Below are 15,274 nucleotides of genomic sequence, written 5' to 3'. Positions count from 1 at the left end.
CTGTTTCATCTTCTTTCAGCAGGGAACTCTCTTGGGCCAGCCCAGTGACCATTCTTGATTGTCAGCTTTAAAACCATCAAGGGCATGCATCTGTCTACCCGGGGCCGGTCATAAAGAACACATTTTGTTTGCCTTATGGCCTGCAGTTTCAATGAACTAGAAAAGCCTTTGAACATACCTCTCAATAGGAGTACAATCAACATCAAATGAGGGCAGGAGAATGCCTGCCACAAGTGAAGTCCCCTCTGTAAACCATGTGGAAGGACAGCATCCTCTCCACCCCATGAGAACGCCTGGGAAGAGGATGCAGAGGGCACGTTGGAAAGAGAGCCTCTGTGGGCAGCTTCCCCCTGAGCCACCCCTGCAGCTGGATGAAGCTGCTGAACCTCTTTGGGTCCCGGTTCCCTGCTAGTGAAATGACCTTCCCTGCCTTTCTCTTACCCCAGGTGACGTGGCAAAACACTAACGACAAAACTGCTGATACCAATGGAAAGTTTTTAAAAATTAAAGAGACATCTGTGGAATGCCTGTGTTCTAAGAACGGTCACATATGCTAGATGATTTCATCTTCACGGTAAATTGATGAGGTGGCACCTCGCCTCCCACTTCACCAATGAGGAAACTGAAAGATAGGCAGTTAAGAAACTGCCCGGGGGCACCCGCCGGCCGGTGGTGTGGGAGGAGTGATCCTCCAGGTTTTCTCCAGGTCGCCAGGTGGTCGGCACGCCTGCAGTTCTACCACAGGTGCTGTGGCAGATTCGAACACTCGAATCAGATCAGATTAGGAGTAGGAAACCATCCAGAGCCAGAAGCCGTCGACAACCGTTCCTAAATGGCTATCTTCCTCTCATGGAGAAACAAACGAACTCCATCGGAAGCCACTGAGCCTTGGAAATCCAAGTTTTATTGGCACTGTGCTGAGTATCCAGGTCTTTCAGCTGAGAAGCAGATGTTCTGATTGTTCCAAGGTACCTGGCGTGAAACTGTATATTTTACCCTTTTACCCTCAACGTTCCCTATGACGGGTCAGACCTGTGGATTTACAGAATTAAATGGACACAGAACTAAATCCTGCCTATGGGGACAGGTAACTAGGCTTAGATCTACTGAATGGTAAAAACAAACAAACAAAACCCCACGAGCACTGTGTCACAAAATGCTATACGCAAGCACGAGCTTCCTAAAACAAAACAGTCCTCAGCAGATTTTGTACTGTTTTGCCCTATAAGCTACTTTTTTTCAGTTACAGAAAACTGCAAACTGCAATCCAAAGGCTTTTCAGGCTTGCATTTCCATCTTCCCTGAAAGTTTAGGAGGAAACATAATTCAATTTGGTCATCTTTCTCACTTTCTTCATGGTGCCTGCCAAATGAAACATTTTGCTTGTGTGCCTGGCTCCATGATACTACCTTTTAGAGAAGTTACCACACGTGAAATAATCATCTGCATTAGATTTATGTGGCTAGAGACTGAGTTTTTAAAAACATTTAATCTACCCCCCCTCCTGTGTTGTGCTTTGCCGTAACAATACTGATGATCTAAGAGTCTCCAGAAAGATACTCTCAATTGGGTTTCTGTTTGCAAACCAACAATCAACTGATATAAAATATCACCTTAAAAAGTTGCCCACGGTGGGGGGAACTGGTGGGGGGGAACCACCAGACCTTTGCGGAGGTAAAGGGGTGGGGGGAATGGTAGAGTTATAAAACTGGACTGTGGTAATGCACGCACAATTGTACACATTTACTCAAGAGCATCTGCACACTTACAGTTACTGAGTTTTACGATCTATAAATTATACCACAATAAAGCTGTTTAAAAATATGCCCAGGATTCACAAAGTGAGATTTTTCAGGTTCTGAGTGTTATTCAAATTAACATGAAAAGCATTCGTTTCTCCTCCACTGCAAATGTATTTATGGTATTTGGGGGCAATACGATTTTCTTCCAAGGCAGAGTTTCTCAACTTCAGCACTACTGTCATGGGGGCCAGATCATTCTTTGTGTCGGCGGGGCTGTCCTGGGCGGTCCTGTGCATCCGGGGATGTTTAGCAGCATCCCTGGCCTCTGTTCACTAGCCGCCAGCAGCGCTCCCTCACCCCAAAATGTGTCCAGACCTTGCCAAGTATCCCCTGGGGGGGAAAACAGCTCCTGGGTAAGAGCCACTGCTCTAGACACTGAACATTGGAAAAGAAACTTGCTCTCGGGAGGAGTGACTGACAAATACAAACACAGGCGTTCAGGACTCCCCCTAACGTGAAGGCTGGGTCTAGTGCCCCATTCGCAGCTCCCTGGCCAACGTAGGAAGCTTTTCCTCTTATGGTGGTGCCTCTGCCTGTGCTCGCTGCATATTCTACAGCCAGTGTCATTTCTAGATTATAAAACATTATTTTTTAAGTGAAGACTAATTTTCGAGTCCTGTGCCTATGTCAGTCTCTAAGTAAGGCACTCAGCCCAGAATCAAAGCAAAGTTCTCCGTAACTGCTTTGCAGCCCCTGACTGGGACACTGAGTACAGCAGCAGGCAATTTCTTTTCTTTTCTTTTCTTTTAATTCATATTGGAGTGTAATGAATTTACAATGTTGTGCTAGTTGCCTGCTGTAAGCAAAGTGAATCAGTTATACATAGACACATATCCACTCTTCTTTAGAGTCTTTTCCCATATAGGTCATTATAGAGTATTGAGTAGAGTTCCCTGTGCTATACAGTAGGTCCTTATTAGTTACCTGTTTTATATATAGTAGTGTGTACATGTCAATCCCAATCTCCCAATTTATCCCTCCCCCCCTTTCCCCCCTGGTAACTATAAGTTTGTTTTCTACATCTGTAACTCTATTTCTGTTTTAGCACCAGGCAATTTCATTTTGCCAGCATGAACCCAACACATTTAGGTTCCAGGAACTCTGGAGAAACTTCCACCTTTGAACTTCAAGATTGAAGTCATGGTCTCCATCTTAGAGATGAAGCAATCCAGGCTCAGAGGAAAACTAAGTGACTTGTGCCCAAGACCATAAAGTGGCAGAGCTGGGATACGAGACTAAGCCCCATGTTCTTTCTTGACTCCCAAGTTTACAGGGTATCCCCTACTCTGAGCTGCTGAGAAAACGTAGGGTGGACTAGACACCTGCAGGATGCCTCATACACAGGAGCCCATTTGAAATCCTCACTGTTAGGCTGTGAGGTGAGGGTTATTATTCCTACTTTACAGACAAGGAAATGGAGGCTGAGGTAAAGTCCTTGTCCAAGGTCACACAGCTGGACCTGAAATGTGAACTCAGGTGGCTCTTGGCCACCACTTCCTCCAGACTCCCCTCATGTAAAAATGGCCTATTTCACTAGGAAGAGTCAGTCATTGGTTTTTGGTTTTTTACTGCCTAAGTTACATTTTCATTCAAATAGATGTGGATTTCGGCTACTCATAATTTACTAGGGGCTCCTTTTATAACACTAAAAATCCAGTCCTATGCACATCCGTGAGAAAAAATCCTCTCTGCCCAGTTGTCAAGAAGTGGTCAGGGGCTTCCCTGGTGGTGCAGTGGTTGAGAGTCCGCCTGCCAATGCAGGGGACGTGGGTTCGTGCCCCGGTCCGGGAAGATCCCACATGCCGCAGAGTGGCTGGGCCCATGAGCCATGGCCACTGAGCCTGCGCGTCCGGAGCCTGTGCTCCGCAACGGGAGAGGCCACGACAGTGAGAGGCCCGCGTACGGCAAAAAAAAAAAAAAGTGGTCAGGCTAAAATTTCACTACTGCTCTTCTAACAGTTAATCATTTCCTCCGTTTTCTCTTCTCTCATTCATTCATCCAGTCAATAACCACATCACCTAGGATCTATTCAGAGTGACAAACACATATCAAATAATCACACAATTAAAAATCATGATGAAAGCACCAGTTAGGAAAAGTAAGTACAGAGGGGGTTCCAAAAATTTAGAATGGGAAGGCTGGCCAGGGTTGTAAAGGACACGCAAGGAATCTGAGATTTGCAGGAAGAGCTGGGAGTTCGTTTGAAAGTGAGGCAAGGGACTTTCCTGGCGGTCCAGTGGTTAAGACTCCATGCTTCCACTGCAGGGGGCACAGGTTCCATTCCTGGTTGGGGAACTAAGGTCCCACATGCCATGCAGTGCGGCCAAAAAGGAAAAAAAAAAAAAAAGAAAAAAGAAAGTGAGGCGAGAGGAGCTTTTGGTCCTAGTAAACAGTGTGTGCAAAGGCCCTGAGGTAGAAAGGAACCATGCACGCTAGGCCCTGAAAGGGGGCCAGAGATAGCAGTGGCCAGGCCACACAGGGTCTTGTGGACCCCTCGTAAAGAGAAATTAAGGGTCCTAACTAAGTAGGGGCAGAGCATGGTCAGATTTACATTTTTAATGATCAGTCTGGCTGTGTCACACAAGCGACCTGTGCCAGGACACAGTTCAAAGAGCTCTACTCTGGATCCTGCAAAACAAGTTTGTTTGTTTCTTTTCCCGCCCCCCCCTCCACCTTCTCTCTGGGCTGTGGTGCACCTCCCTGGCTGTGAGCTAGCTCCCTTCTTTCCCTGTTTCATTTGTGAAGTTTAAAGGACAAATCTTTTATCAGGTCTGGGACCTGTTTTCTTTCAGTAGCCCCCCCAGTAAAGTACTTCATCTCTTCCCAGAGCCCTCCCCACTCCCTAACCTCTCTATTCCCTCCAACTTGCTAAGTGGCCAGTCAGTGACAAAAGGTAGGAGCATCTGTCCTTTGGGGCATTCTTACATAGAGGGTAGAGACAAGCTGAGAAAGAAATACAGATTCTACTCTCTTGCACCTCCTCACACTCAATCAAGCACAGTTGGAAGAAAAAAAAAAAAAAAAGCAAATCTGAGATAATGTTAAGATTCCTGGATTCCCTCTTGGCCGTGCACACCCGCCTCCACCAATCCAGTGGCCGCCGCCAATGGACTTTAGCTCCCGCTGGCCCAACTCCAAGCTTTCATAACTACTTTCAGTTTCTCCACTACAAGAAGCTTCAGCTGACCGCACCCTGCCCCGCTAAGAGTCCTTAGCAGCCACTGACACTTCTTCCAGGAAGCCCTTGCTACCCCACCCACGCTTCGTGCCTCCTGCCCGTGAATGCCCTGCTCTGAGTTCCAACAGCGTTCTAAGAAAGCAGGTTCTTCAAACTTCATTGTAATTGGTTCACCCAACACATGCATGCAAGTGCATGCACACACACGGTCAGTAGCTCCAGAAGGACAGATTCTGGGGGTCACTGTCCCAGCATCTAGCACAATGCCTGGCATCCGGTTGGGAACCCCTCTAAATACTTACTGAATGAATGAGCAAATAGAAGTGGACACACTCAGAGTCTCCCAGGGGCAGGAAGAGAGACCTTAAATGAGAGAGGTTTTCCCTTCCTATAGGTTTGGTTGTGAATGTGAACATGAAACACTAAAGTTACACATTTTAGAAAAGGCGCTACATTTCACTCACGGAACTTTGAAAGGATCAAAAATATCAAAGCAGGGCACACGTGCTCATGGTTTTAGACAGGACCAAGACTGCAGGAAAGTTTTCAGACGTTAAGGTGGTAGCAGGGAAAGAAGATGCTCGTGAAGGGAACCCAATAAAAAGCCGGAACAGAAACACAGAGCTGACACGGCCCCCACCTGAGCCCACCCTGGCTGCAAAATGCCACGTCAACCGAGTAACGGACCCCGTTCTTATCTCTGTACAGTTCTCCCTTCGGTCCACTACTCTCCCGGTCTTGTTCTCATTTGTCAAATGCCCTTCATAACCAAGTCCTACCCCTTCACCTTTCTTAAAAGCACACTCCCCACTGGATCACTTTTGCATTCTGTCTTCAGAAACGCCAACCATGTGGCATTACTGTCTCACAGTTTCACTTTCTTGGCTGAATTCAAATGGGATAATCTTATATTGTCCAGGTCTGAACTAGGGTCTTGCTACTTGGAGTGTGGTCGGTGGACTAACACCACATCACCTGAGAGTCTGTTAGAAATGCGGTCTCTCAGCCCTTATCCCAGACCTCCTGATGCAGAATCAGAATTTAAACAGCTCCCCAGAAGAGTTCTGTGCACGCGAAAGTTTGAGAAGGGCTAGATCCTATGTTCACTCAACAAATATGTATTGAACCAGTGCAGGGTCTACAGTAGGTGTTCAACATACACAAGAGGATGTGAATGACGTGGAGAAAGGAAGTACAGATATTCCACTGAGGTTGAGAAGCTCCTGTAAATACTAAAAACAGCATCACCGGGGTGCGAGGTTCTAGCAGGATTAATAACCTTTACGCCCAAATTCAGACGTGGCCAACTGCATCTGGGTTGTGGGAATCTGGAATCTGGGAACTTGACCCTGTTTGCAGCAGGCGGGAGGAACACAGGGGAGGTGTGTGAGTGTGTGTGTGTCTCTTCCCCGCTTCAGCCACAGGCCGCAGGAGCTGACAAGGCCAAGTCCCCGCCCCCCTCAGCTGTCACCTTGTCAAAACAAAGCCGCTGCTGACAGCGCAGGGCCGGCCAGCCTGCCCGCGGCCTCGGGCAGTGCTCCCACCCCGGGAGCACGGCGCCCACATCTGGATCCGCAGCTAAGGGGCGACGGGGTGCCCGGAACTGGGGTGGAGAGGGGATGGCCAGAAACGCGCGTCCTCAAACTGAGCAGTAGCGCCCGCCGCGCTGGGCCGTCACCTTGCCAAATCCTGTTTACACCCCCGAGAGGCTGGGGCAGCGTTTCAACTAAACAAGTAAAAATACAGTAATGACTGGGCTGTCACCGCGCGCCGCAGAGCCTCCGCCCCCGGCCGAGGGCGCCCGGAGCTCCAGGACCCTAGCTTGGGGCTGCGCCGCCCAGCCCGCGCATTCCGCCCCTTCGAGCTCCCAAAGCGCCGGGAGTCCGGAATCCTATTCCAGCCTCACTCCTTCCACCCAGCTCCGCCCAGTGGGACTCGGGGAGAGGAGGGCGGAGAGGGGTCGCTCAGGTTCCCCAAAAGATGTTGCCTTGGCCCCGCTCCACTCCCTGGGAGGCGCCTCCGGCGAGCTCCTACAGAGCAACAAAGCCCCAGGGCAGCCCAGGAGCTCGGAGGCGGAGGCAACTCCTTCCAAGGCGGAGGAAGGAAAGGCTCTCGGTCGCGGCGATCCCTCCTTCCCACCCGACAGCACTCTGGTCCGAGAAGCAGCTAATTGGGCGCGGGCGACAGCAGCACTTCCGCGGTGCCGCGGCCCCGGGCGGGAGAAGGGGGCGGGAGGGGGATGGGGTACCGCGGGCCCGGCCGCGGCCCCTCGCGCGGGCCGGGCGCCGAGCGCGTACCTTGCAGGCGGAGTACACGCCGAGTTTCTCCAGTTTCTTGGCCCGCGGAGCGGAGCGCAGCTGTGCCTTCTTCACTGCGATTCGGGCCGAGCCGCCGCCTCCCGGCCCCTCGGCCGTGCCCGCCGCCGCCACCGCCGTAGCCGGTCCGCAGGCGCCCGAGCCCCCGGCGGCGGCGGCGGCGGCGCCAGGGGAGCCCTGCGGCGGCGCGGGCGGGGGCGCGGGGGGCGGTGGGGGCAGCGCCCCGAGCCCGGCCCCCGCCCCGCCGCCGCCCGGCCCGGCCCCGCCAGCCTCGGACATGCCGCTCCGGAGCACGGCAGGAGACGCCGAGTGTCAGGCGCCGCCGCCGCCGCCACCGCTGCCGCCGCCAGGGTCTCCCTCTCGGGCTCTGGTCGCCAGGAGCGCGAGACCCTCCCCCCGCGCCCTCCCGCCCCTGCGCCCACCCCCCTCCCCGCCCCCGCCCTCCCCCGCGCGCCACCCGCCCGGCTCGCTCCGGCCGCGGCCCGCGCGCTGACGGTGGCGGCGGCGGCGGCGGCGGCAGCTGCTCCCCCAGGAGGGAGGGGACTAGCGGCTCCGCGGCCGCGGCCGCCACTGCACACGCCCTCCCCCGGCTCTCCTCCCCGGGGCCCCGCTCGGCGCCCGGGCCGCCGACATGGTCCTGGGGTGCGGGCGGCGGGTGCCGGCCTCTCGGTATGGTTGGGGGCCAGCCCCCCGCCCCCAGCCCCCGGCTCTTTCCCGCTGCCTGCCGGGCGTGCGCCCCCCACTCCGCGCCTGGCACCCTGCGCTCGCCCGCCAGGGGGCGAGGCCAAGCCCGGGGGAAGGGGGAGGGGGAGGGGGGGGGGCAGGGGCCGGAGCCCAGGCACCTGCTGGCCGCCTGCGTCTCGGCAGCCCACCCCGCGCCCCCCAAGCTGACCCGGCGGAGGGAGGGGGCGGGGGAGGAGCGCGGGGGAGACTCCCATCATTTGTTCCTCCGCTCCATTCCACCCTCTGTCGGAACAGAGGCAACTTCCTCCACCCTAGCGGGAGCCAGAGAAAAAAAATATATTTTTGTAAAGTACTCGTCCATGCTAATCCTTTTCTTTGTTGCCAGTTCACCAAAATAAAGGCGTGATGTTTTCCATTTCTCTTTTTAGATACTTTTCCGTCCACCTTCACTCTTTTAGTTGAGAACGCTTTCATCCTATAATCAACTTCTGGATTGCATCTGCCAGAGGAAGGAAGAGACTGTTAATCGATATTTTCTGTAATTTTTGTTTGAAAGTGCTGGTTGTTAAAAGAACTGTCGTCCCAAAAGCAGGGTCACAATGAAAACTAAGCGCAGTGAGAAAAGTTTGCTAATAGGTCTCATCTCTGCAGAGTGGGAGTATAACCTCACTACTTTCTTTTCTATAATGTTCCATAGTTTTCCATTTTGATATCACCAGCATGCATTATTAAATAACCATGAAAAAAAATTAAGAAACATCCAAAAGAATGTGTTGATTTTGGCCTCAAACTTAAAAAAAAAAAAAAAAAAAGAACAAAAAGGAAAAAACTCGACTCAGCGTTTTCAACTTCGTTGAAACTGTTGCCAACTGTCGTTTTCATTGTTGATGACAATGAAGGTGGTGTTTAGTAATTCGGAGACCACGTTTCAGTTTTTTTCATTTGAAATTGTGAACCTTTGGTTGGCCTCTCTAAAGCAGTTTTTTAAAAGCGCAGCACTGTATCTCAGGACCCTTCACAAGTGCCCTGCTTTTGTAATGTGAATCACAATTTCTATATAATATGGGTCATAATGTGCGTATTATCAAATTCTTTACATACTGTAAAGCTCTTGCCCAGCTCCGGCCAGACCGCCTGCAGAAATGTGCTTTTCCCTGGAAATATTCCCCTTCCCATCCCGTTTTTTCCAGTTAATTTTCCTCTATCCTTTTTCTAGATTCTCTGTGTTCTTTTGACTTTTAATGCAAAGTGATATGTAAAAATGAACATTTTTTTTTAAGTTTGTAGATCCAGACAGTGACATTAGACAGCACAAAAGGAAATAACCTCTCCCAACTTGAGTCCTATCTCAAGGTCTGAAATTTTAGACTCTCTGGTTCCACCAGGACAGTAACCTGGGGCTTCTTTACTTAGCTTGATGTGCTCCGCTTTACCACTGTTACTCGCTTCTGGCTCTACTGAGGTGTTTTGCAGATTTTTATGATTCTTGCCTAAGCTGGATGGGAGTCTTAAAGACTGAGATCCCATGAACAAAGTCCAATATCATGATGTCAGCAGCTATTGATAGGGGTTTAGGTTCCACAATGTAGGCATTTGTCAAACTGATGGCCCCCTTGAGATCTGTGCATTTCACTGGATAAAAATATCCCTCATACATTAAAATTTTTTTTAATATTAAAGTCTAGTTGGTGGTGCTTCTGCTGAAAGTTTAGGGGTGCAGTGTCGTGATATATGCAGTATGCTTTAAGAAGCATTTAAAAAAAAGATGGAGTGGGATAGGGAGGGTGGGAGGGAGGGAGATGCAAGAGGGAATAGATATGGGGACATATGTATATGTATAACTGATTCACTTTGTTATAAAGCAGAAACTAACACACCATTGTCAAGCAATTATACTCCAATAAAGATGTTAAAAAAAAAAGATGGATTGATGCATCTGTGAATGCGCTAATAGGCAGATGAACAGATAGATACAAGATAAAGCAAGTAGAGTGAAATGTTAAGAGTTGAATCTAGGTAGTAGGTATATGGGTGTTCACTGTGTGGTTTTTAAAATCTTCTGTGTTTGAAATTTTCATCATAAAATGTTGGGGGGGACCCCAGCCTCAATATTAACTCACCCATCACCCCGTCCTCCCAAGCTGTCCCCAGAATTCAGGAGGCAGCCTATTTCCAGGATGTTCTGAAGCAGAAGAAAACAACCTCATTTCAACCGGCCCTGAAAACCATCACTGTCTGAGTGGTGAATGGCTTGTGACATCGACTGAACATTATTTTTCATTATTTCCCTGCTCAGAGCACCCAGATGACATACTGCCTTAGGCTGAAGGCCCACAGTTTCAAGGCCTTATTCAAAGTGTGTTATGAGCAGCAGGCAAGGACAGTTCAAGGGCAAAGGATTCAGGAGGCTTGCTGCCTCTGCATAATCAGGCTGCTGTGAGCATTTAGTGAGCTCCTGTGTGCAGTCCTTTTATGAAGTGAGCACCAAGAAAAGAAAAGGCAATGTTTTCATTTACAAAGTATTCACAACTGTGAAAGGATGTCCATCTAAAATGGAAATCTCATGCATGTTCCCTGAAAAGAACGGAACTTGGAACTTAAGAACTGAGAGACTGATTTGCCCTAAAGGCTGTTATACAGAAGACCCAGATTTACCTCCTGACCAATGAAAAAGCGCCAAGAGTCTCTTCCTGTCCTCAAGCCAATGAACTTACTGCTTGGACTGCAACCAGACTCCCCGTCTTTGCTCTCCCCCAACCCCATAAATACAGCCCACCCACACACCAGCACAGTCGCCCGTAGCTTGCTGTGGTTTGCATTTCCTTAAATTGCAATTCCCATGCTATTCCTGGGTAATCTCAATTTCTGGTAGTTCAAGCTTGCCTCAGTTTACCTCTTCATTTAGTTTAACACAACTTGCTGAGGTAAGCAAACCACAATTAGGAAAGAAAAGGCTTGGGGAGTAGGAATTGAGGGAGCAGGTTTACCCTTGGAGGTTACTTCTGGCTTATTAATACTATAGAATAGTATGCAGCTATCACAAAGAATGACCATTATACAAATGTAATAGCATAGGTGGGTCTCCAGGAAATGCTGCTGAATGAACCCTGTACAGTATAATACCATCTATACTAAAAGCAAACCCACACTGGCATATAAGTACAATTCTCTATGTGTTCAGTCAATGCATATAAAAATGCAAAAGCCAGAGAAAGATTTAGAAAGATGTGCAGCCAACTCCTAAATGTCGTTGCCTTTACTGGGCTCCCTTGAGAGTAAAACTTCTTTCTCTCATTTTTGTATTCCCAGTGCCTCACTCAAAGAAAGTTCTCAATAAATAGTAGTAGTTCTTTCTACGTGCAAACTGGACTGTCTGCTTCCCTTGCTCTACCATGATCCCCCTCTTCATGGTAGAGTTTTAAAACTGTAAGTGCAGGGGCTTCCCTGGTGGCTCAGTGGTTAAGGATCCGCCTGCCAATGCAGGGGACATGGGTTCAAGCCCTGGTCCAGGAAGATCCCACATGCCACGGAGCAACTAAGCCCGTGCGCCACAACTATTGAGCCTGCTCTCTAGAGCCCGTGAGCCACAACTACTGAGCCCGTGTGCTACAACTACTGAAGCCCACTCACCTAGAGCCTGTGCTCTGCACCAAGAGAAGCCACCGCAATGAGAAACCCGTGCATCACAACAAAGAGTAGCCCGCACTTGCTGTAACTAGAGAAAGCCCGCCCGCAGCAACTAAGACCCCATGCAAACAAAAATAAATAAATAAAAATAAAATTTAAAAAAAAATTGTAAGTGCAAACCTGATCTCACAACCCCCTGCTTGAAACCCTCCAAGGGCTTCTCATAACATTGAAAATACAATCACAACCCCATAACCTGACTGGCAAGGCCTACCTCTCCAGGCCCTTCTCCCAGGTGTGTGGTTTACTCCAGCCTAACTCAGGAAGCTTTTTCCTGCCTCAGGGCCTTTGCATTTGCTGTCTTGCCTGATACCTTCCCCCAGACATCATGGCTGGCCCTATTCATCTAGTATCCTTTGCCTGAGATGCCTTCCCATCTAAGGAAGGAAGGATGGGGACCATCTGCTGCTACTCCAACATCTAGTACCTCTTTGCCATAGTCCTTCTTACCCACCTTCTATAATACACCAACATCCTGAAGCCCACGGATGGATTGAAATTATCCCCACTGAGGATGCAGACTCTAAGGACTAGTCTGGACAAGGGGGTATCACAGCAGGTTTGGCCCAGTGTGTGGCCAATGGCTGGCATCCTTCCCTCCCAGCACAGCCACCTGCTTATTTAGAGACAACAGTCCGATGAGAATATAAAATAAAGAAGGAGGAGACAGATGTCTTAGGCTTGGGCCAACTTCCCACTGGAGAAAGTGGCTGTGATCACTGGACATTTATTTTAATAACCTCTAAAATAAACTCTATCTGTCTAAGGAAAAATTACTGGAAAACAATTATGAAATGAATCCTAGGATGGGGAAACATAAAATCTCTGTCCCTGGTTTTCAAGCATCTTTGCAATTAAATCATGATTTCCAGTGTGAGTCTTAACTATGCAGCAAATACCACTAGTGCTATTTTTTTCATTTTTATTTTTAGTTGTTCTTAATAGCAATTTTCATATCTAATGTGAATAGGCCTAAATGTATTTGGCTGAGCACTGCCCTTGTAAAGAGAGAGGGTTTTTTCCTTTTTTTTTTTCTGTTTATAATTACTAACACATATGGCTGTTTTACCAGCCTACCTACCATTTACAATGAAGGTACAAAGTAAATAAAAGAAATGAAGTCTCCTTCTTCTGAACTCCGGCTAAATGGCTGACTGCTTTTCTGAAGCAATATGTGAGTATCTACCTCTTTGAGCAACTTGAAAATTATGTAAGAAAATCAAATTTCCAAAGAACCAAACTTTGGTATGCCCTAGATTTTCTCTAACAATCTGAATATCATGAATTTTACTAATGTTAGTGCCAAATTATTGTTTAAAATAAACGTAAGAGGGAGTCTAATTCCCTAACTCTATAAAAGTGTTCATATACATAATTTCACAAATTAAGGAAAAGATTTTTAGGACAGGTTTTCTAGTTTAGGGTCTCCTTATCAAGGGAAAATCTGTTTCCTCAAGTCCTTAATCTTAAGTCCTGGCTGGCTGGCCCTCTGGGTCTAAAATCAAAGCTCAGAGTGGAGTGTTTCAAAATTTATAAAGTAGGTGCTATACATCAGCAACCACTTTGGGTGAAAACAACAAACAAACAAAAGAAAGTGTGAAGCATAGTAACATGACATCCTCCCAAAGCACAAAACTGTGTATGTTGTTATAAAATATTTCAAACACATAGAAAAATAAAGGGAGTGATTTAATTTCTGTACATTCACCAACCACATTTTCTTAATATTTTCATTTGCTGGCAAGATATATATTATTAGTTTAAGAAATCCTCCTTCCTAAGTCCCTTTATCTCAGTTTCCCAGTGCCTGCCTCCCCAGAAGTAAACACTCTAAGGCAGGCTGTATCCTTCTTGTTCATGTTTTTCAACATTTACAAAGTAAAGCCTGTAGTAAGCACACTAATTTAAAAAAAATTTTTTATTAAAGTAGAGTTGATTTACAATGTTGTGTTAGTTTCTGGTGTACAACACAGTGATTCAGTTGTACATAAATATCTATTCTTTTTCAGATTCTTTTCCATTATAGGTTATTACAAGATACTGATTATAGTTCCCTGTGGTATACAGTAGGCCCTTGTTGTTTATCTGTTTTATATATAGTAGTGTAAGGTATATATGTTAATCCCAAACTCCTAATTTATCTCTCCATCTCCCATCTCCTTTGGTAACCATAAGTTTGTTTTCTATGTCTGTAAGTCTGTTTCTGTTTTGTAAATAAGTTCGTTTGATCATTTTTTAAGATTCCACATATAAGTGATATCATATGATATGAGTCCTTCTCTGTCTGACTTACTTCACTTAGTATGATCATCTCTGGGTCCAGCCATGTTGCTACAAATGGCATTATTTCGTTCCTTTTTATGGCTGAGTAATATTCCATTGTATATATGTACCACATGTTTATCCATTCCTCTGTCGATGGACATTTAGGCTGCTTCCATGTCTTGGCTATTGTGAATAGTGCTGCTAGGAACATTGGAGTAAGCATTCTCATGTTAATTGTCTAGCTCAATGAATTTTTATTTATGCATATACTTGGTCATCCACCATCCAGATTGATATAACAATATATTCCCAGCACACAAGAAGGCTTCTTTTTGCCCCTTTCTCGTCAGTACCCTGAGGCAACCATTATTCTGGCTTCATCATCATAGATTAGTCTTGTCTGTTCTTGAACTTCATGTAAATATGCCCATACAGCATGGACTCATGTCGTCAGGCTTTTTTTTGGAATACTGTTATGTTTATGATACCTGTCATGTTGTTCCATGTGCCATATGTCACTTATTTTTATGGTTGTGTAGTATTCTATTATATGACTATCACAGTTTGTTTATTCATTCTCTTGTTGGTGAACATTTCCAGTTTTTTACTACTATGAATAAAGTTGCTATGAATATTCTTATAATGCCTTTTCGTAGTCGTATATGCTTATATCTCCAGGGTATATACCTAGGGGGGACAGTTACTAAATCATAGGGAAAGTGTATGTCAAGCTTTAATAGGTCCTGTCCCTCCCAAAATAATTGTACCAATTTATACTCCTGCCCACAGTGTGTGAGGATGACAGCGCCGCCCTCCTCATAAAGCTTCGGTACCGTCGATCTCTTTAATTTTCACCATTTTGGTGGTTGTCGAGTAGTCTATTTCTTTGTGGTTTTCATTAGCATTTACAACATGCATAATAACATTGAGCACATTTTCATTTGCGTCTTGGCATCTAGGATGTCCATCTTTTGTGAAATAAATGTCTGTGCTAGTCTTTTACCCATGTTTTATTGTTTTGTGGTAGATTTCTAATGTACAGTCTGGATTTGAATCCTTCAATGGATATATATGTTGCAAATCTCTTAGTCTGTGACTTTCTCTTTCACTCTTTTGAGTGTTCTTTGATGATCAGAAGCTTTTACTTTTATGGGTTTGATTTGTCGGTTTTTTTTTTTTTTTTTTTTTTTTTTTTTCCTTTTGCGGTATGCGGGCCTCTCACTGTTGTGGCCTCCCCCGTCGCAGAGCACAGGCTCCGGACGCGCAGGCTCAGCGGCCATGGCTCACGGGCCCAGCCGCTCCGCGGCATATGGGATCCTCCCAGACCGGGGCACGAACCCGTA

The 15,274-nt window shown here is 47.1% G+C and overlaps 1 protein-coding gene across 1 annotated transcript in view; it reads right to left on the bottom strand.

The window, feature by feature from the left end:
• The window catches only part of KAT2B (lysine acetyltransferase 2B), a 104,992-nt gene extending 97,316 nt beyond the window's left edge, over window positions 1-7,676 (bottom strand). Inside the window, exon 1 of the mRNA XM_060099482.1 lies at window positions 7,278-7,676. Coding sequence (XP_059955465.1) covers window positions 7,278-7,574 — 297 coding nt within the window. The 5' untranslated portion in view covers window positions 7,575-7,676. The remainder of the gene's footprint in view (window positions 1-7,277) is intronic.
• Window positions 7,677-15,274: the final 7,598 nt, after the last annotated feature.

This window comes from Mesoplodon densirostris, chromosome 5, assembly GCF_025265405.1.
Source record: "Mesoplodon densirostris isolate mMesDen1 chromosome 5, mMesDen1 primary haplotype, whole genome shotgun sequence".
NCBI lineage: Eukaryota > Metazoa > Chordata > Mammalia > Artiodactyla > Ziphiidae > Mesoplodon > Mesoplodon densirostris.
This window is presented reverse-complemented; position numbering and strand designations above follow the sequence as displayed.